Source organism: Oryzias melastigma, linkage group LG21 (assembly GCF_002922805.2).
Source record: "Oryzias melastigma strain HK-1 linkage group LG21, ASM292280v2, whole genome shotgun sequence".
NCBI lineage: Eukaryota > Metazoa > Chordata > Actinopteri > Beloniformes > Adrianichthyidae > Oryzias > Oryzias melastigma.
This window is the reverse complement of record NC_050532.1, coordinates 5,876,798-5,898,369: the sequence shown is the minus strand read 5'-3', so window position 1 is coordinate 5,898,369 and position 21,572 is coordinate 5,876,798. Positions and strand designations below refer to the sequence as shown.

At 37.2% G+C, this 21,572-nt stretch overlaps 1 protein-coding gene across 2 annotated transcripts in view; it reads left to right on the top strand.

Annotated features, from left to right (window-relative positions):
- fgf14 (fibroblast growth factor 14) overlaps positions 1–21,572 on the top strand; it is a 122,130-nt gene that overhangs the window by 83,685 nt on the left and 16,873 nt on the right. For both annotated transcript variants that reach the window (XM_024287324.1, XM_024287325.2), the window contains exon 3: positions 2,174–2,277. In XM_024287324.1, coding sequence (XP_024143092.1) covers positions 2,174–2,277 — 104 coding nt within the window. The remainder of the gene's footprint in view (positions 1–2,173; positions 2,278–21,572) is intronic.

Sequence of the window (21,572 nt, the reverse complement as noted above, 5' to 3'; positions counted from 1 at the left end):
ACTATAAAATCTTTAATTTTTTGTATTTTTAAGAAACTTTCTTGTTGAAGAAAAACATCTTTTTAAAGACTTTTTATAGTGGAACCTGGTATTATTAGCCTGTTGTGGTTCTGCTCATCCTGCACCTCAGGCTAGGTGGTTAATTTGATTCCACCGCTTGGTGCTAATGCTAGCCTGACACTCCACATTGTGTCACTTACTGCTGTCAGCAAGAGGAGCTGTGGCACATGTCACATCTGATCAGCTTAAGTGACTTATTTAAAACTGCTAGCTTCATAGATAGCGTCTACAGGGCACGTGTCATGTCATAACTTTAAGATCTGTTCTGTTGGGGGCAAGAGAATGTTCCCCATTAAACTTTTGTTACAAAATGACTAGAAGCTGGATAAGTTCTCAATCCTTGAATATACCTATTGGTTATAGTGGAAGAGGTTGTATGTCTAAGCTACATGTGACACATCCGAGAATGCGCTAAATGGAGGTTCTTAGCTCATGGTGTTCACAGTGAACAAGCAGGGAGGGGCTTCCTCTTTTGTTTTTCTACTGTTTACTAGCATATATCTGTGACCTCGCAAAACTTTCTTGATTCTTTTTCTTTCACACCTCTATTTCAATAAATTAAAGACTTGCTGTCACAAACCACAATTGTTTAATTTCTCCTCCGTGATCATTTTTTTAAATGCTTGGCACCTCTGAATTAAAAGGGACGTCATTCATAGATCACGACTACATCTAAGGTCCCTGATTGGTCAAAGTTCAACCTCGTGCTGTCATGCTATTAAAAATTTGGGGCGATTAATTAATCATGACCTGTAATTAATTAATCTAATTGATCTACAGTGATTGCATTTATTCTTAACCAAAAAATTGCTGTAAAAGACTAATTTTGAAAAAATTAACACCTCGTCATGCTTTATTCCTTACATAATTGATACTAGCTGTAGTTTGACCCTCCTAGCGCGAAATTTTGAATGGAAGCCATAGATTTTTCATTGGAATTGGCCGCTTGAACCCTCATTGCTAAAAGATCATATTACAACTAAAAAACTGGCTTTCTGAAGTTTTCCTAAAACAACAGACATCCAACATTTACTTTTACACTCAATTTTGAATAAATAGATAAAAAACAAGAACAAAACATCAGGTCCAGAGCTTAACACATAACTAGGGGTGTAGTGATGTATCAAAATATTGCATTTGGAGATCAATTTAAAATGCTGACAAGATAATATTTAATTATTTATGAGCATCCTTTTGCATCTTACTTTTGTTTACCACCTAAACCCCCAACCACTAGATGGCAGCACAGCACACTTTGAGCAGCACTACACTGCAACAGAACAAGATCTCGCAAGAACCAGCTTGTGTTAAATCCCATTGATTTAGTCAGCCTCGCAGTTTTTGATGTTGAGACATGTACTACTTAGTATGACTTAGTTTTTTTTCTAAATCATACTCTTTGAAAAAAGTGAAAACGTATCCTGGTATAGTTTTAGGATATATCACACACATTACATATCATATCGAAAGATGTGTATCACGATATGTATTGTATCGGCAGACTCTTGACAATACACACCCCTAGCTAAAATAGTACTTTTCCGAGCAATATTTTGACCACAAATTTCTTTTCAATATCATAATACATGTTGGCAAACCTCATTCCACAGTTTACCGCCTGATCAGCCCTTTATGTACCCAATAATTTACGAAAATTAACACCTCGTCATGCTTTATTCCTTACATAATTGATACTAGCTGTAGTTTGACCCTCCTAGCGCGAAATTTTTAATGGAAGCCATAGATTTTTCATTGGAATTGGCCGCTTGAACCCTCATTGCTGAGGTGTGAACGTACCCTAAAAGTCTGTCATCTACTCATCCATAATTTCACACCCAGTTGTTTGTCAGAGGAACAAACAGCCCGGACCCACCAGACCCAACATGACTGACGTGCACCTGTGGAGGCTCAAGTTACAGCGGCCTCTCAAACAGCACCGTGAGGCACGTCAAGTCCAATAACAAAGCTGCAACTCCTCTCTGCTAATGAGCCAAATAACAAGATTTGATCAAATGAACAAACTGTGCTCATGCATTAATTTCATTTAGTCAATTAGAGATATTGGGTGTTGTTTGTGTCTAAATCTGTTTGTGTTTGCATGTGTGTTTTTCAGCTTTGTTTAATCTTATTCCTGTGGGCCTCAGAGTTGTCGCCATTCAGTCAGTGAAGACAGGGTTATACATCGCCATGAACGGGGAAGGCCATCTCTACACATCAGTAAGAACAACAAGTTTGTTTTTTCAAGGAATTTTAAAAATGTTGGTCTTGGCAGATAAATACATTAAAAGGGAATTACTGGTATCTACTGGTATGTTTTAATGTTTCATCTGTATTGTTCTGCTTTGCTTATACGTGTATGATAAGCAAATGACTTCAACAAGGCTGTCATGTGGATGTCATCTGAAATCAGGAACAATTGTCCTTAGAACATTGTCATTTTCTGTACAGATTATAAGAGAAAATATGTTTTATTTTAAAATTAATGCATTCAAAATAATAAAATAAAATAAGTATATAAAAGATTGCACCAGAGAACATAATTTTAGGAAGGATTTTTATTTTTCTTTACTATTTTTTTTTCCCATAAATTGCACATTTACAGCCGTACATTTTTTCTGATTAAAGAACACTTTTCCTCATTTGTGTCACTCTTGCTACCTATTCGTAATATGAAAAGAAGCCGATCAGACAACTGGGAGGGTGCTAAAGCCTAACCCCGTACACATCATGGGTTTAATCTCGCTCTTTCCCATAGTCTTAACTCATCTGGAGGAACACTGGAAGTGAGGCTGGTCATTCAGACCAGGCTTTCCATCCGAATCACTACTTTTTAATCCTCCTGCTTTTCTAATATCTTCAATTCTCAGAGCGCAGGCCAGGAAAGGTCATCTTATTCTTCATTTACTACCTTAGGGGTTAAGAATAGCTACCTCGCATATAGTTGTTATGCACTCCAGAGGAACTTTCCAATGCTTAATCAGACGTAAGCCATGAAATGAAATTCATCTAAAGAGTATTGACCTAGATTCCTGTACATTTTATTAGAAACTTACATAACAGGGACTATACATTAATATATACCTATATTGGAACACTATATTGCAAATCCGTCTTTGGGAAACACAGTATTGAAATAACTGACTTCAGAAATATAAAAAATTTTCAACATCTCTGCTATATTATTGTCCTTTTTTTATATTATTGTCCTGTTTCGTATATTTATTGGCAAAAAAATTTTCATTACGTTGAATATGCAACTATATTAAACTAAATATTAAAAAGAAAACAAACATGGTACAACTCATAATGAATATTAGCTCATTTAATAAATTCTTTTTAGGGGGAAAAAAAAGTACAAGCGCAAGATTAAAAGATAAACCAAAGTAATTAGGTAGATTTGCAGCACCTCAAAGCATTTTGACAAGAAAAAAAAAAAAAAAATCCATTTGGTGTTTTCGACACAACAAAGACAGTAAACAATTAAAATGAGGAGATTAATGGGTAAGTTAATTCAATTTATCAAAAGACAGACACGTTAATTATACATTTATTTCTTAATATTAAAGTTTGAGGCTTGTTCTTCAAAGAAAAACTCATTTCTAAGCTTGTTCTTCAGAAAATAGGTATATAAGATAGCCTGTAGTGAGAGAAATGACAAAAAAAAACAATGATTTTGATCATTGAGTGGAGGGTTTTATGATATTTAATTAAAATGCATAGCTTTATTAAGCTTCTTATTGTATAACAAATGTCCAAACATAAGGATAGAACATGCTAATTGAAAGTTCGGACACATAAAATAAGATTTAGTTACAAGAAATTAGAAAAAAAAAAGAATCTCTGGAGAGTGGTGTCAGCAGAACAACATATCTTGCAGCAAGTAAAGTGTAAGGTAAAAGTTAGATGCTTTTTTTTCTTTTTTTTTTTTGCATCAACAAGTCTTAGCTACACCTCCCTAAAAGCCTTGAAAATAACCATAAAGCTGCTAAAATGCTCCTGTAGAGAGGTTCAACAATGCGGCGGTACAAGAAACTTCCTGCAGAGAGGTGCAAAAAGCCTCTAGACGACTACATGGAGCATTCAAAGGGCTGACAGTGTCATAAAAGCTGTGCAACCAAACATTAGGGGAGGGCGACAGCGGCTACTTTGTGAGCATGTGTTACATTCAGTGCTCGGAGTTCAAGGTGAGCAGCCCGTCCGACCTGCACTTTGCTGTGCATTCGTCTGTACTTTGAGTGACGCTTTGTGCACGCATTAATAATCCTTATGAAAAGTGTAGGGGCTTTTACTGCCAATAGAAATGTATTACATTTAGAAATCTATTGAAATGGAGATTGTGTTTTATTCAGGCGTGTGTTCTATACTTTGTGGTTAAATCAAAAATGCTGCGTATGAGGAGGTTGATTATCAACTTCCAGAAGAACATTCCGGCTGTGCTTTTGCAGCCGTGATTGGAACACACTGCTTTTGATCATCGTGTTATTATGTGCCGTGGCCCCTTGACTTGCTTTGACCGGGCAGAAGGGGCTCTGGAGCGTGTCTTGGTTTGCCTGGTCGGAGCATTATGTTCTTTCAGCGTGGTTATAGACATCTTCTTCCCTTCAAACCGCTCCCTGCCTCCATTTGCAGTTTATTTCCTCGCTAATGGAGGTTGTGATCAGACCTCGACTATCCCAACCGCCCACTCAAAGAGCTTCTCAGTGTGTGAATTACTCTGTTAATGGCACTCTTCTGAGACGTTCTTCGTCCTCCTCCGTATCCAGCGCCCTCTTCTTTACTGCAGCCTCTTTAAATCAGCTCCATCTCACTCAAAAACCATCATCTTTACTTAGAGTTTTTGCTTTAATCCCAATGACAAAAAACACATCTGTATACGTTTTTCTTTCAAAGAAAAAAAAAATCATAATAATTTTGTTTAAAGTATGTTTTAATTAAACCTTTTACAAAAGTTAAACCTGAAAAGTCTAAAATTTTAAGTGTAAGATAGAAAAAACGGGAGGAGCTTTATTCCGTTTCTTGTTTTCTATATAAAAGAATTTGACTTTAAAAAAAGGCAGATTTAAAGTTTTTATTTTGCAGTACCAGTTTATCCAGATTGTTGATTTCCAAGTCAGAAAATGGTGAACATACTGAAATTACAGCATTTTTCTGTTTATTTTAATTTAGCTAAGAAACAAGGAGAGAATCTGTAGAGGCCGTGGATTTAGATTTAGATTAGTGTGGTCAGAGTGGGTGGTCGGGATGACATTCTCCACAAAAAGACACCCATCTCCTCCCCAGTCATGACATTTAATCAGCTCAGTCTTAATTTGAAAGTTTGGGTTTTATCTGCACTGAAAAAGTGAAACATTGGGTCAATTAACAAAAGCTCTGTAATTTGTTATTAGTTTTCACCACTTAAAAAAAATATTGAGTTGATGGTTTACTCAAATTAAAAAATGCAATTCAATAAAAACAAATATTTTTTTAAATGTAACAAATTATGGATCTTTTGTTATTTGATCCAATATCTCACTTTTTACACCAACATGCCATTCTGAATTCCAACTATTTATCCTGTGACAAACCCCTTAGTTTTAGGAATTTTGAGTGGGATATAAATGAATAAATAAAATCTTGACTCATGCTTGGAGTTTAGAATGCAGTGAAAACACATCCAGCTCCAGAGTCTCTCTATAGAGATGGAAAGATCGAAATCGGTCCAGGACTGAGAATAACAGCAGAATTATGAACAAGATTATGTTGGTAAAAAGGGATAAAAGTGATCAGGAAGTGAATAATGAGCAGTTTTTCTTCCTGTTTTGTTTCTATTGTCCTCATCATTTTATGGACGTGATGCAAACAAATAGACGGCCAATCACAAGCTCACTTCTACATAGTTGGGTCAGTTACAATTGGCTGAAGGTGAATCACAGTGTGTTGTTTGTACTAAACACAGTTTTACAATTCTTGATGGGGAAATAAATCTTCAGAAGACCTGAAAACCTGATTCTCATTACGATTTGTTCATCTATCTGCCAAACTGGACCCTCATCAGGGAGGGCAGAATTATAATAAAGTTGTACATGTATGACTTTAAAGGTCATAGGCTAAATTTTATGAGTTTTTTAAAGTCGTAAATTTGATATAATTCTACAACTTTAAATCAAATTAACAAATTAAATGAACAATTAACGAGAAAAAAAGTAATACATTTACAACTTTAAATCTCTTAATATTACTTTTGTTTTTTGTGGCCTTAAAATTCCGTCATATAGAACAGTTAGTTGTACTGTTAACATAAGTAAAGGGAACGGTTCTACTGAAGTAACCAGCAGTCAAAGTAAAAGAAAAAAGTCGGAGTATATCGATATTTTTTCATATCGGGCCGAGACGATAAACTCAATTTTTGCAATTAGCAGCCGATACCAATACTGGCACCGATATATCGCCCATTCAACATAGACACCCCGATAAATAAAAATGTGAATAAAGATGGAGGAGGGATTGCAGCTCTCGGTTAAGAATAGCTGCTGTTCTCCTTGACTTTTTTGTGTGACAAGCACATCTTATCCCCAGCTGTATTACTATTACCAAATTCAAACCATAACGTAGAGTGACACTTGAAATGACTCAACGAATAAAAATTCCTCGCCAGGCCCATTTAAGGGCCGCCGGTGGTGCATCATCTTCTTTGTGTGACGCACCCCAGGCACCGAGTGAGGCTCAAATGACGGCGATAGAATCAAAGTAGCAGTGCAGCCTGGCACAAAGGACGCATCACCGAATAAAAGGGAGTTCAATCATCTCACCTCTTTTCAATCTGCTCCCTTTGTGTCTTAGCCAATAAACTCCCCGCCATTTTCTCTCGCAGGCTGCTCCCCAAATCAGGCGTGTCTTCTGACACCTAATAAAAGACGTTCTTCCCCCGTCGGCTGTAAAAAATTAGCTGAAGAATTATGAACAAGACGATCTGGCTGTAATAAGTCTCTTTAATGGGTGCAGTTTGGGGAAAATAATTACAAATAAGGCACCAAAAATAATGAGAATTTTTCAGCTGGGGCTACAACAAAACAAAGGTATGAGAGAATACAGTGAATCGTTCTCTTTCCATCCTGTCTACTTAGGTTCGACATTTAATGGTTGGCTGACTTTCTTTAGAAGCGTCTCTTTGCATAGCCTCTCAATGCAGGCCCGTCTTTATCAGCGGCCTGCACTTGTTAGCCCTGTTTTTCATTCTTGTTAAATTAACTTGTCACATCACTTGAGCGGTCCTTTTAGAGGCAGAATCCTTGAGAGGACTGAAGCGAAGCACCACAGAAGTTGCAGCTCCACTTGTTAAAAGCTGCATCCTCAGATGTATGAGAACAGAAGACTGAGGGCATCTGCTTCCTGTCGAGTCGAAGTCGGTCTGTTAAAGCTCTGGAGAGCTTGATGTGAGCGCTCCCCGAGGTTGCGTCGAAAAAATAAGTCCATGTCGAATGGGAATGTTGCTTGTTCAGAGCATGAAAGTATAAATGTAAGCTGTTTTAGATATTTAAATATTTTACATTTCTTTCCAACTATATTTAATTATTTTATTCCTTAAGGAGTTTGATGTTTTTAAATAAAACCAAAACACCAAATAGCTGCAAGTGTGGTCTAAAAACAGAACTGCTTTGTCATGATCCAACAGGTGATCTCTCCTCTGGAGGAGTGTGATGCTTAAAGCTGGAGTGGGATTTTAACTGTTCTAGAACAGTTTTATTGGTCAGGTGGAGAGATGATAACAAGGAACTACAGTCGGATTAAAACAAACTTCATTGTGCCGTATTTTTTGGACTATAAGTCACTCTAGAGTAGGGCTGTGCATTAGCAATGATTTCAAGAATCGATTTGATTCGATTCACCAGAGCCTGGATCGATTCAATTCAATTTTGAGTTTACACATTTAGACACATTTGTTTAGAAATACATTAAATACATATATATGTTAAAACCATGCAGTTTTACTTGGATTCTCAAACAGAGAAGCTCCAACAATTGTTCTGTCTCTCCTGGAGGGCATTTCAGTTTGGCCACTAGGTGGCGATCACACTATAGTATTACAACTTATTCCAGAAGCCTTATTCCTTTCTTCCAAAAGAAGAACGTATGAGCAAAAAATAAGTGTTTTAAACCACAAATGGTTACTTTGAAAAATGTTTCCTTAAAAGAGTTTGGAAATTCATACCTGTGAGTACATAAAAATGTCAATTTAGTCAACAATGTATGTTCAGCATCAAGTAAGCTGACTTTAGCTTTATGCGTTAGATCGATCTCTACTTTTATGGCTCAATTATTGATTTATTAACCTTAGATCGATTAAGATTGATTTTATTAACCCAGCCCTACTCTGGAGTCACAGCAGCCAAAAAGTGCATAATAAAGAAAAAAAATTATATATAAGTGGCACTTTTGGGAAAATGTATTGAAACAGACATTTCATGTTGAAAGGCTAAGCGAAATAACAGAACAGAAAAGAATAATAGTCTAAATACATGTGCACTTCAAAACGGTCATACATCGATGCTTATTTAGCTTCATGAAACACAGAAGGAATCCAGTGACGAGCGGTGAGGTTTATGGCTGGTGAGGCACTGACGTCATCAGTCAAATTTACAGACATATGAACCCTACAGAACAGCTTATTCGCAATTTGATTGACAACAGTTAAAGTTAAAACTTAAACATTTGATTAAAAAACTAGAAGAGGACAAACCAACAAAGCACCATCAGAGTGACAAAGCAGATGACCTGACAATAAAGATTTCAACACCAGACACAATACATTGAAGGTAACTTACTAAATGAAGACAGCTGTGGAGGATCAACCTTAACCAGGTGAGAAGAGCAAGAAAAACAGAACATGACAAAAAAATCCAATAAAATAAGATCTCTTTCAAATGGCATTTCGATCTTAATTGTCTTTATCTATGCCCTCCATCATCAGAAAATGCCACAAGAACATGTTAAAAATCTCATCAGAGACACATTTAAATCCCCACCCCTTCTACCTTTTATCTGTTATTCCCTTGTTCTGGAATCAGACTTGATGAATCGCATTTATTCATGAGATCAAATGAAAACATTCTTAGATGTTAATGTGTTTGTACAGAGTATGAAGTGAGAGAAACAGCACTTAGCTCATTTTTCCAATCAGCTTCTTGTTTTTAACCTTCTCCTCTACCATCTTTAATCATCACGTTTTATAAGCCAGTGACTGATCTGCTTTTCACACAAGTACACTCACAGAAGATCTTCTCTCCTCCAATTTTTGTCCTTCAGTCCTGCAAGTTGATTTAACAAGAATTTGTTATTTAAGCAAAACAAAAGGAAGAATAAAAACAGACGTTCTTCCCCTACTTGAACACGCGTCTAGCTTATGGTGTTCACACTGGACAAGCAGGGAGGGGCTTCTTCTTCTTTTGTTTGCTAGCGTATGTCCACCACCCAGGCACAGCCCTAGGTTGCATGGCACCCTATGTGAGAAGGAACAACACTACCGGTCGGAACAGAAATACCCAGCTGCTTGAGATATGTTACAATAAGTATTTATTTATTTTAATCATCAAAATCTAAATCAATAACCAGTTGATTGTTGTTTAAAGATAATACTTCCCCAGGAGGGACTTTAACCGGGGACCTGGCTTTTTCTTTCACAGCTCTATTGCGATATATGAAAAACTTGGCATCATAACACAATCCGCAAGTAATTTCTCCTCCATGATTCATTTTCAAACCGTTTACACTTCAGTGAATGAAAAGGGACGCCATCCATACGTCACTACCAAATCTGAGTCCCTGATTGGTCAAAGCTTGACCTGGTTTCATAGATAGAGCTCAAAAACGGCTGTAAAAACTTGCATAGCTACACGTGAATGGAATAGTTTTTAACCTGGAAGCTCAGATGACGCACATATCAGGTCTACATACACGTTTTATTGGAAGTGGTCACTTGAACGCACATCGCAGAGGGCAGATTGAATGTAGCTTAAGAGTTTGACTTGAATGATATGGTTGGACATCTGTTCTGAGCTCAGATCTAAAGTAGATAAAATCCATTTATATCACATAGCTTTATCTATATTTATATTCACGTTATTTCATGCTGAGCCTTTGAGATTCAGATTGTATAGAACAAAAGCATAGTAAATCTGCAGTGGATTAAGTCCAGGGATAATAATGAGAAATATATCTGATAGAACCCAATTGAGCTTTTTTAAGTTTAAAATGATAGGAAGATTGAGTTAAGAAACACACTAGTTGATGGCATCTACAAATCATTGTTTTTCGTAGGATTTTACCAGATTTTTTTGATTCAATGTGAAAGAGTTGGATTATCTACAGTCAATGGCCTCTATCTGAACTCCAAATCTCATTTAAAACACCTCAAAGTAAATCTTCTACCATCTGTCCTATACTATGTTTGTATTATGCTCAGTTTGGTAATATACTGGTGACCCCACCCCAGTATTACACAATGGGATTTCCTTTCATGATGTTCCATCATTCTGCGTAAATAAAGAAGAGTTTGTGGTGCAGCCTGACAGTCTGTGTAAGTGTCAGTGTAACTTTCTCAAATCCCTTCATTACGTCTCAAAAATCTTCCATTTCTTTCTCTTGCCAGTGGGAGTATATTTTCTGGCCGCAGCGCGTTGATTCTTGTTGTCCTTAGTGGCACCCAGCCAAGTATTGATCTGTCAGCTTTCACTGAATCTCCCTCATCTATCTTGGATAATCTTAAAAGCTGCGTTCAAAATTGGAGCAACCCAGAACTGAGTAACAGCTGCTTCAAGAAAATCAATGGCGTATAATAAATATGATGTTGTCAGACAATAAGGAAAGCAGGTAGCAGAAGATCATATAAACAGGACAGCTAGCGGTTGAAGGGGGAGGTGGTGTGTCACGCAAAATCAAAGGAATTCCAGGGAAGGCCTTGGAAGCGGCTCTGCATGCAGACATTTGCTGCTTGTTGCTCTCATTTCTCAGCCATTTTGTCCTCTTCAATAAGTCATCATGAATAAGATGAAAAGCCATGACAAAGAAATTATAATAAAATACACAGAGCTCACAGTAACAGCTTACCATCTCTGCCGAAGTGGGAACTATTTGATGCTTTAAAGTTTGATCCTACAGTATATACAAAATGCTGAAGTTTAGAGTGTATCATGTTTATGCTTTATCGTTGTAGATCTTAGAGCAGGAGTGTCCAAAATATCAATCACAATTAAGAAGAAAGTCTGAAAACTGAAATGAAGACAGCTGTGAATCATGACAAGCCAGAAACTGATGCAACTGAGGGACAATTCAGAACAGAACATAACCCAAACCCATAACATAACGGACAAAAAACAAACCAAAGTCCACAATCCTCACAGTACCCCTCCCCAAAAGGGCAGATCCCAGATGCCCCAAAACAAAATACTTGATAGGAGGGGACATGGAGACAAAAAAACAAAAAACAAAAACAAATCCAGAATACATTCAGGGTTCCTGCAGCCATACGGATGTGAGGGGTATCAGAACCCTTCGTCAGGAACAGTCGTGAAGAGGAGCAGACCCAGCAACTCTCCTCCAGAACAGAAAACATAGCCAAGGGGGATGAGCAATAACCATCCTCAGGGACAGGGAACATGAAGGAGCGGTCCCGGTGACCCTCCTCAGGAAGACGCACATGAAGAGGAGTGGCCCCGGGAACCCTCTACAGGAACAGGGAGTTTGAAGGACGACCCCAACAGTCCCCATTTGATATGGCTGCAGGAAAACCCATCTGGCGTGGCGTGGCATGGAATGTTGTGGACTGAATTGCATTTTTATCAATTTCATCATAATTATCAACAGACAAAACAGGTTAAAACTGAATTCACGTAGAGAAACTCTTGACTGACATCTGTACACACAGATAAATGATGAACACAAGAAACACATACGAATTACATATATCACGGTTGGATAACGATATGCAGAAATTACATACCTGGACAATGTGCACATTCTACATAACACAACAAAAACATAACATAAAAACATAACAAATCTAAGTATGAGAATTAAAAAAATATATATTTCTCAATTATTTGTTATTGGTCTAGATTAGTAGACTAGTAAATACCATAAAGATCTTTTTTATACTATGTCAGTAAATTTTTAAAGATACACTTTGATGAAATTTTTTTTTTTAGTTTGTTCTTGTGGCATTTTTATGATGATGGAAAACACATATTAGAAAATTAAACACAATTTCTGAGTATTTCTTAATAGAAATCATTTGAAATCAGGAGGAGATAAAAAAAAATACTGTTTGAGAAAGATTTTATTTGTGATGCAGAAAATATGATGGCGGGCCACCAACTCCCTGAGCCGCTTTATCCTGATGCATCCACCTGTAGACGACTAGATCCGTGCACGTCTTTGTTTTCATTGTCCGAGTTGGTATCTAGCTCAAAACTGTACGGTTGGATAGCTCCAATATTGCTCACTGTTTTTCTTGCAACATTAATAGGTTGGAGGTGTGAGGGGCGGTAAGCTAGTGGGGAGAGGAAAGGGGGAGGGGTACTCCATGCCAATGGTCCCGCCCACAAGGCAAATTTCTAATGAACTACTATCGCTCCGTAGAAACTGTCCTAGAAAACGACAGGTGTTTAAATTTTTTTGATAAACTGCATAGTAATTAAAAACAGATCAAAAAACGATCGGAATGGGTCAAGTATTACAAAATATTTCCCCTCTCCAACACAGGGTGTGTTTAAAACAGAAACAGCTCCACTTAGTTACTTTGTTGCACGATTTTTGTCAATAAATGCTCTTAAACACCCCCTCCAAACAGTGAGCGAATGCTAACGATAACATTCAGCTTTGAAAATAACTCTTTCTCTCGCCCACCTTCAGACGCTAGTGTTTGCAAGGAGCTACAGAATAAAACTTGTTTATGAAGAAAGAGCTGTCACAGTGCTTCCAGTAACTGTCTAAATATTCAATCCAAAGCCTTTAAGCTTCTGTCTGGGTGTTGTTTGTATTGCCTGTAGTTGCTTTGAAATAGCTTGGCAATTCCTGTCCTGCAGTATGCAATCTCTAGATGACATGTAGAATAAAGTCTCTAATGATGAAAAAAAAGCAAAGAAGGATTTGTCTGTTTTTAAATCACTGAGCAGTTGAATACATTGGAGACAGATGAAGCATAGGCGTGTGGAAGAGGGAATTACAGGTTTCATCTGTGCTTCTCTGTGAGACCCACAGACGGCATGTCAGTGTGCAGAGATCCAAACAGTGCCATTGCCACTTCTCCGTGCACATTACACTAGCTATAATAGCAAACATATTCACAGGATTGATGACCCTAGTTTTGCCCTAATTGCTTTCCCAGTGTGCAAATGTCAAGCAGCATGCAAACATGACTGAGCCTCTTGAGCGTGCTGCTTCAAGAGCGATGTTATGTGCAAATGAGCAGCGGAGGATGAAAGCCGGTGAGAGCAACAAGTAGCTTAGTGTCTGAATAGTGTTTAAAAACTGAACCTGCACTTACAGTCTTCTTATTTGGATATTTTATGTATATTATAGACTTCTTCTTTTGGTCGCCTGTTTCTGTTAGCTTTATAATCCTACAGGCTACAGCCACTCGTATTATCTTTGATACATGCATGAGAGACCCGTATCTCATAAGCATGGATGAAAATGTCCTTAAAATAAATATTGTTTATAACTTGGTCCATGTTTTATGCCATGTAGTTTACCATCATTCCACTAGGGGGCTGTAGAAGGGATTTTCCAGCTCATTTCAAACACTTTTGGCGGGAAAAGTTTAGCTAACTTTATGGAACTTTGCATTGAGAATAAGTCATGTATTGTTGTTCTTATTTAAATTACTTTTTGTTGTGTTTAAAGAATGTGAAATTTATTTGACAATTAATTATTTATAATAAATCATAAATTATTTATAAAAATGTGTGGATCAAATTTGACACAGTGGCTAAATAATGTGTTTTTTTTTCTTAACATTCTTCTAAATATTTTTGCGTCGCAATTGTGAGTAAAAACTTACCAGACCACCTGACGCATCACAATTGATACTATATAAAAAAAATACATTGCAATTAAAAAAATAATAAAATTCTGTCAATTCTTTGATGTAATTGGCTTTATAGGGTTCCATAGTCCAAAATTAACAACACAGTTGTCTCAACGGGCTTCACAATTTAAATTCTAATTTATTGTATTTTCTTTTTAAACACAAAGGTGTGATTTGTATATTTTATTCAAGATTAATCATCAAAATAAGAACAGGACCAAAACGATGGCCGACTGTGCTCAAGAGAAATAAGAATCGATATGGATTAAATGATGGAGCTTACTTGTAATGGAAACGATCCTGAGGGACCGATGCTTTCTAATGGTAATGGGCTCTCCTCAGGAGCCATTTGTGTTGGTTGCATGTTGGTTTGATCTCAAGCTTGTCCGCTTGCGTGCATGCAGATCAAAGAGCGGGTGTGTGAACGATGGAGGGTCAGAAAAACTTGCTGTTCTTCTTATCTTCAGGTGTTGTTACTCTAGTTGTTTTATTATTATTATTATTATTTTCCTTTGTGTTTTCCACCCATGAACTAAAAACAAAGCAACAAAGGTTTTATGAGATTTTGTGGGTAGTAAAATCAATGCAGTGAAAGCTCGTAGAGAAATGTGCTGTAAGTCTTTAAAATTCCCTCTCTTAAGCCGGTTTCTACTGTGTTTGTATCTCTTCACACTAAGCCTGTCAATACGACAGCAGGAACACTTTCAAGTGCCAGATCATGGACAAGTGCATTGCTACATATGTTAAACAATTTGTGGAGTCCCTTTCTCTCCGATGTTCTGGTAAGCTGTGATATATCCCATTATGTTAGCAGTTTTTATTGCACGTTTTTGTTGTTGGGATGCAGAAACCATACAACACATCTTAAGGGTCAGATGAGGATGTGGTGTGATTCAACCACACATGCTAATCTGGTAGAAAAAAGGAGTTCTTTGTGTCCTCGAGTTATGTGCTAATACAAACACATTCAGCCGTGGACTTTATAGATAAATCCCCTTGGAATTTATTATTATTAAGTTATAATTTATATGGGTTATTCCAGTTGTCAATTTTTTTTGTTTGACAAAATATACATGTAATGCCTTCATACATTCAAAAAAAAGCAAAAATATTTCTCCTAATTTTTAGAATTCGTTAGACATCAGCTAAAGTGCCACAGGGCTAATTGAAACTGCTGTCAAGGTACTATATTATAAAAATGGCCTTTTTAGTACATTTGTACACCACCAGTGCTGTTCTAAAGAGCAAGTTTTGTGTGCACATTTTGTGTTTTATTGCAGAGCAGTTCGATTCTTTCTGGCAATAACACCCAAATCCACCTGCAGAAGTGACCACTGCCTCAGTTTCTCTATGTGGAATTGCATTTGTGGTCATCCTGTGAGGAAACGTTCGAACAACACTTAGTCAAAATGACAAGAGGAGCCATGAGGCTTGTTAGCATGCAGAGTTCAGCGATCTGTATTAGATGACTGAAAGAGTCACAAATACAACATTCCATTGCAATGTTTGCTGCCGTTAGAGTGAATTATAATCCCATTCCCACTGAGGTAAAAGAAACAAACTTTTAGGCACAACTTGAATCCCATGCATTTTTTTGTGTTATTTTTAGAATTCCTTTTAACATTTGTTCTACCTGAATTCCACAAGTACTAGAATGTAGAGCTGCCGCAAACTATTATTTTAATAGTTGACTAATCTGCGATTATTTTTTCAGATTAGTCGACTAATCGAGGGTCATGGATGTAAAACACACATCTTAACCATCATTAGCTTTAAGCTATATGCTAACTAAAGATAAAGACAGAGGATGATAGTTTGTCAAACCTCTAATGAATCATGGAGCTTCTTTCCTTTGTTTAATTTTATGGTACCTGAGTCTTCCTAAACTTCCTGTGACATCACTACTGACTGGATTAGTACCACTGCATGTGTGTCAAAGATAATGGCAGATGCAGCATTAGAAAGCGCACACTGTAGTTTTAACAATTAATAAAAAAAATAAAATAAAATAAAAAAATATTAATCGACTATTAAATTAGCTGTCTACTATTTTAACAGTCGATTAGTCATAAGTAATCGACTAATCGTGGCAGCCCTACAAAAATAATTTTGACAGGTCAGAGATTATCTCTATATAATTTGATTTACACTGAAAAGATCTTGGAATACTTGGGATAATCGATAAAAATCCACCAGAACACTAAATCAAAACTATAATAATTGAGTGTTTCATCATCATCAAGACGTTATAACCTATTTGTTTTATCTAATGGAATGTTCATTTAATTCATGGCAACCTCTGTAACTGTTATTTTTTTCCTGACATGTCATTTTTCTCTCTTGGGTTTAGAATGAAGCTGTAACTAGGTTTCAGATTCAACTAGACAATAGAGCAGGAAAAATTAGAACAAATATAAAAATACAAATACAAATATGAACATGCTAAAACAATTGTTACTGTGACTACACCAACTCTACAAACTTCCAACCTTGTTCGTAGCTCGTAGAGAAACACAGTCCCACAATGGTACATGTTAGCCGCAACTGGGGATTTTCAATAACACCCAACCTTCATTAGGGGGGTTAAGTTTCTATTGGTCGGTAGTTTTTTTTTTTTTTTTTTGTCTAAGTTATGACAGCAATTTTGAGAGCAGTAGAAATTATTATCTTAGTAGTTCTAGTGTACACATTCAAAAATGCTCTTGATAAATTATTTTGTTCAAGAGGATGGGTCTTCCTAAAAACTATAGTCTGCATATTGTTCCTTTAAAACAGTTTAGTGACATATTTAGTTTTTTGATAAGACACAGATCCATGAAAATAGTTTTTCCTTAAAATATACCAAGAGTGCATGAGTCAGCCTTCAACCACCGACATTTCTGAAATGACTGTCAACAGATCGCCTGTCTTAGTGAGTTTCCACTTCAAACTCATTGTGAGGCAGAATCGAGCTCTCTCACTTCCTGACTGACAGCACCTGGCGTATGGTTCAGCTGTTGATAGACAGGCCAGAAGGTTTCATGGTGCCTTTCTGGCCGACGAGCTGTCTCACTTAACCTTCCATGGAGGGAGACAGGCTGTGGGGAAATCCCTGGCTGTCTTCCACTGGCTCAGGATGAGTGCTTTGGCAGCTTTTCAGAATGGATGGCGGAGCTGGCCATGTTTTTAGGCAGTCAAGTCAGACCTCTAAAATATCAAATCGATGCTGCTACAGTGAACATTTTCCTTTCTGTTATTTCATAAATTCAAATAAAACATTTCAAAATTACTCCTGTTGGGATTTGTTGTTACAAATGTAGAGTATATTTCATACTTACTCATCCAAATTGCCTTAAAGATGATTGATTCTGGTTATGTTAGCTGTTATGTTTTTTTATTTTGTCAAAGTGTTTGGTTGGGTCTTATTATGACTATGCTAACGTAGCTAATGTAGTGGTGTCGAACTGTGTTTTTTAATTGGTTACTAACAAGGTTGGAAGTTAGTGCAGTCACAGTACCGTTTGTCATAGTGGTATCAGTCCGTTTTTATGTGTGCCAAACAAGGTTTAGAGTTACAGATATTCTGAATACGCTAACGTGTAGCGGTATCCGACCATGCTTTTGACGTGCTACTAGCAAGGTTGGGAGTTAGCATAGTAACAGTAACGTTTGTCTTTTTTTACAAGATGCAAACAAGGTTGGGAGTTATTGTGATCGCAGTGAAACGTCTAACATGGCTATCTTGTAGCATGTAACAAAAACATTTTAGAAATATCAGGAATGCAGTAAATAAAGTCTAACTGATTAACAGACTTATCTCTGACTGTCTCGCTCAATGCACCTTCTGTGCACCTTTTTATGACATAATTTAGAAAACAAACCAGTCAATAATAGTGCGCCTTATATTGTGGAAATTTTGGTAATTTAGGATTGTATTTTATACTGCATTCACACCGGAGGCAATTTGCGCTGCAGGGGCATTGAGTTTAAATGGTAAGTCAATGTTTAGGCACAGTCTGAGGTACTGCGACATGATTTGGGCGTCAAGTGCGGTGCGTTAATAGCGTGATTTGGTGTTTTCACGTGGGCACGTGATGTTTTCAGTGACTAGATCAAAGGGAATCCAATATGACTGTTTGATGCTGGGATTTTTGTCCTGAACTTCCATTCATTTTCTTGGTGGATAGGGAGACTGTCCCGGTTACTGTTGGCTGACGGCGGGATACACCCTGAACAGGTCGCCAGCCTGTCACAGAGACACTGGAGCTAGAGAGAATGAGCCTGCTATGCTAGTAGCTAGCCGCCCGTTGGACAGCAGTGCGAGCTCCGATGCCCAGGGTCCGGCAGAGCTAGTGGGTTCATTCAAAACGGACGTCATCCAGTCTCAGTTCCAACTACAGGAGTAAAGTAAACCCCACCAGGATACTCTGAATGATCGGGTGAACCCTGACTCAGCAACGGTCTTGCCGGCGCCTCTGTAGAGCTCTCCAAATATATAAACACAAGCTACTTGCTCAACACCATCCATGTTTTCCATGTAACAATGAATGAAAAGCTTTGGACCTTTTAGCTGACCTGCATCGACATAGAGGTGGCAGGTGTGAATTTGATGCGCAGATCTGGTGTGAATGCAGCTTTAGTGTATTCATTTGTTCTGTGGATGTTTAAAACACATCACAGTTTATTTATAATGATTTTTTTTCTTAAGGTTTGATCTATTACCAAGCGTAAGATTTATTTTTGTTTTTTAAAGACAGGGGTTTTCCGAGCTGACAAAATCAGGCAAAGGTATTTCAGAAAAGACCATGAAAGCATCAGTATCTGTGACACATCCTGGTACGCGAAAATAAATAGAACTTGGCAGTTTGCTCTCGTCTTTGTTCTTCACTTTCATGTACAAGACTGACGTTTGGTTGGCTCCAAAGTCACATTACAGAATCCATCACTCTCATCCATGCTGAAGATTATACACCTCATGTAATAAATCAAACAGAAAATGTTAGGATCACCTTTGATCTTGTGAATCATCCAAGGAGACACATTTCATGAGGTTGGCTATACTTAATCAGTGATGTACAGTTTTTTTTTTTTTTTTTTTTTTCTTCCTTCTTGTAAAAATTCAAAATAATTCCCAGATGTCAGATGTAACCTGGTGCTTGTTAGACCTTTTTCTTTGTTATCTTGCAAGGAACACAGTGAGATGTGCCTACTCTTTTGCTCTAAAAAGAACGCAAGACTGAAGGGTGCAGAAAAAAACCCACTTAATCAGCTTTCTAAATGCAAAGTAAAAGTCAGGTTCTGGTGAATTTAGCAGGCCGAAAGTCTAGCTTTTGCATCTTTAAAGAAGTGTGTGATAAGAGCATCATTAACGATGGTGCTTATGTTTGTTTAATTAATGGTTTACCTCAAGGATTTCTAATGAACAGTAAGATAACAACTTCTTTATATTCCTGTAATTGAAAAAAAAGATAGATATATATCAGTATTTTATTGAATATATGTATTATATATATAGTGCGATTATTTATATATATATATATATATATATAATCAGCAGAAGCTGCATGGGTTAGCATTTAAAAAGCTCAAAACCTATAGCTTCAGTTAATTTGCATTCAGCTAAAATCAATGGGAAATGCTTAATGATCCGCTCGTTATGGCTCTGACCACAAACCGCAGTCATTGTTCTACTAATGAAATGGGGTTTGGGGGCTGTTGTGAATTCAATAATGGGAATAATGTAAACATAAATTTAGTTTTTGTGCAGGAGCGTGTAAGTGTTTAAAATGGACTGAAATCAGCAGTTGCAACATCTGTGCAACAGCACTCATAAATAAGACGAAATTAAACCCATGCAGCCTCTGGTTGTTTACATGGCATTGCATTAATTCATATGCCCTAACAAGCTTTTCAGTTCAATGGTGTTATTATAAAGGTAATATTTAACAGGCAACACTACTCATCCATCCTTTGAATGTGCTGAAAATACTGGCTATGGCTAATTAACGTTTCTGTTTTATTCCCGGAGCTTTGTCAAGTTTCTGGCCTTACCTTAATCAACGAGGTTTCATAACTGGCATCAATTAAATCTGGGTCTGCCTGCGTGTGTGATAAGAGCTTGTTCCCCTGCACAATTTACTGCTAAACCTGCCATCAAAATCGCCCTGCATTACCGATTATCTGCATACACACAACCTCTGCGTTCCAGTCCGCCCACACGGCACAATGTGCTGTGAGAGATGAAAGAGGGGTAAAAAAAACAACAAAAAAAGCAGGTGTACCTGATAAAATTGCACCTGTTTTTCCTGTCTCGGTTTCTATGAAAATAGAGGTCTTTATCCTTCTGCCAGGGATTCAGCTGTGGATGCTGTGTAATGGCAAGTCGTATCTGCAAGTGGGTCCAAGGAAAAGCATCATAGGTAGGTAGGGTTTTAGCAAGAAACCAATGACAACTAATAAAAAAAAAAAAAAAATGATTTCATAGCTCAGTAGAGCAGGATGTCCATGGCCCATCAGACACGCCTGCAATGAGATGTGGGTTTATCTGTGAAAGCAGGGCCCTTTACAATCCACTGAAATACATATATCATTTTATACTGTAAAATGTAGCTCTGCATTCAGTCATGGTTTTATCATTTCTGACAAAATAATGGGATATTGCAAACAAAAGTCCCACTCGAAACATCTTTTTATCTACTCTAAAAGTGTCCCCAGTGGTCTTTTATTTAGAATTATCTTGTTTTTAGTCAAAATAAAATAAATAAATAAAAAAAACTTGTTTTCTTGGACATAGTCTCTGTAGGGCGGCAGAAGTTCAATAGAAATTTGCCTCTGAGTTGTGGGCGGGACGGCTGGGATGGAGGAACCAGCCCCCCTTCCCGTTGCTAAGAGCTCTCTGTTTACATGTTGCTTTACTAGCGTTCATGCAACCAAATCAACATTACCAGGAAAACAAAAGCAATAGGTGTCTTTGAGATCATCCAGATGGACGCGGTACTGCACAGATCGTCTTCATAGTGGTGCATGATGGGTAGTTTTTGCGTTGACGTCACATGTCAATAATCATAAAAATATGCTAGAAAAGGTGGGGTGCAAGGTGCCTACCTAGCCTGGGTGAAAATCTGGCACTGTGATCTGACTTAGTGACTACAAAACAATGCATCATGGGAAACTGTGTCCTGATGGTTCTTGTAGTTTTAAGTGAATCTGAACCTTAATAAAAGGAAATCTGAGTATTTTGTAACTCTTTCTGCATAAAGTGAATCCCTGATGAGAAGACAAACAACATTTCTGTTTTTTTATTCTATTTTTCAATTCTTAACAATTTAAATAAATAAATGGTCATAAAAGTCATTTTAATCGTAATTTTCTCAATACATGTCCTCCTTTAAGTGTGTTTTTTTAACTGCACATGTGGTCTTTTAATGTGAATATTTACAACCATACTCAGAGGACTTTAGTGACTCAA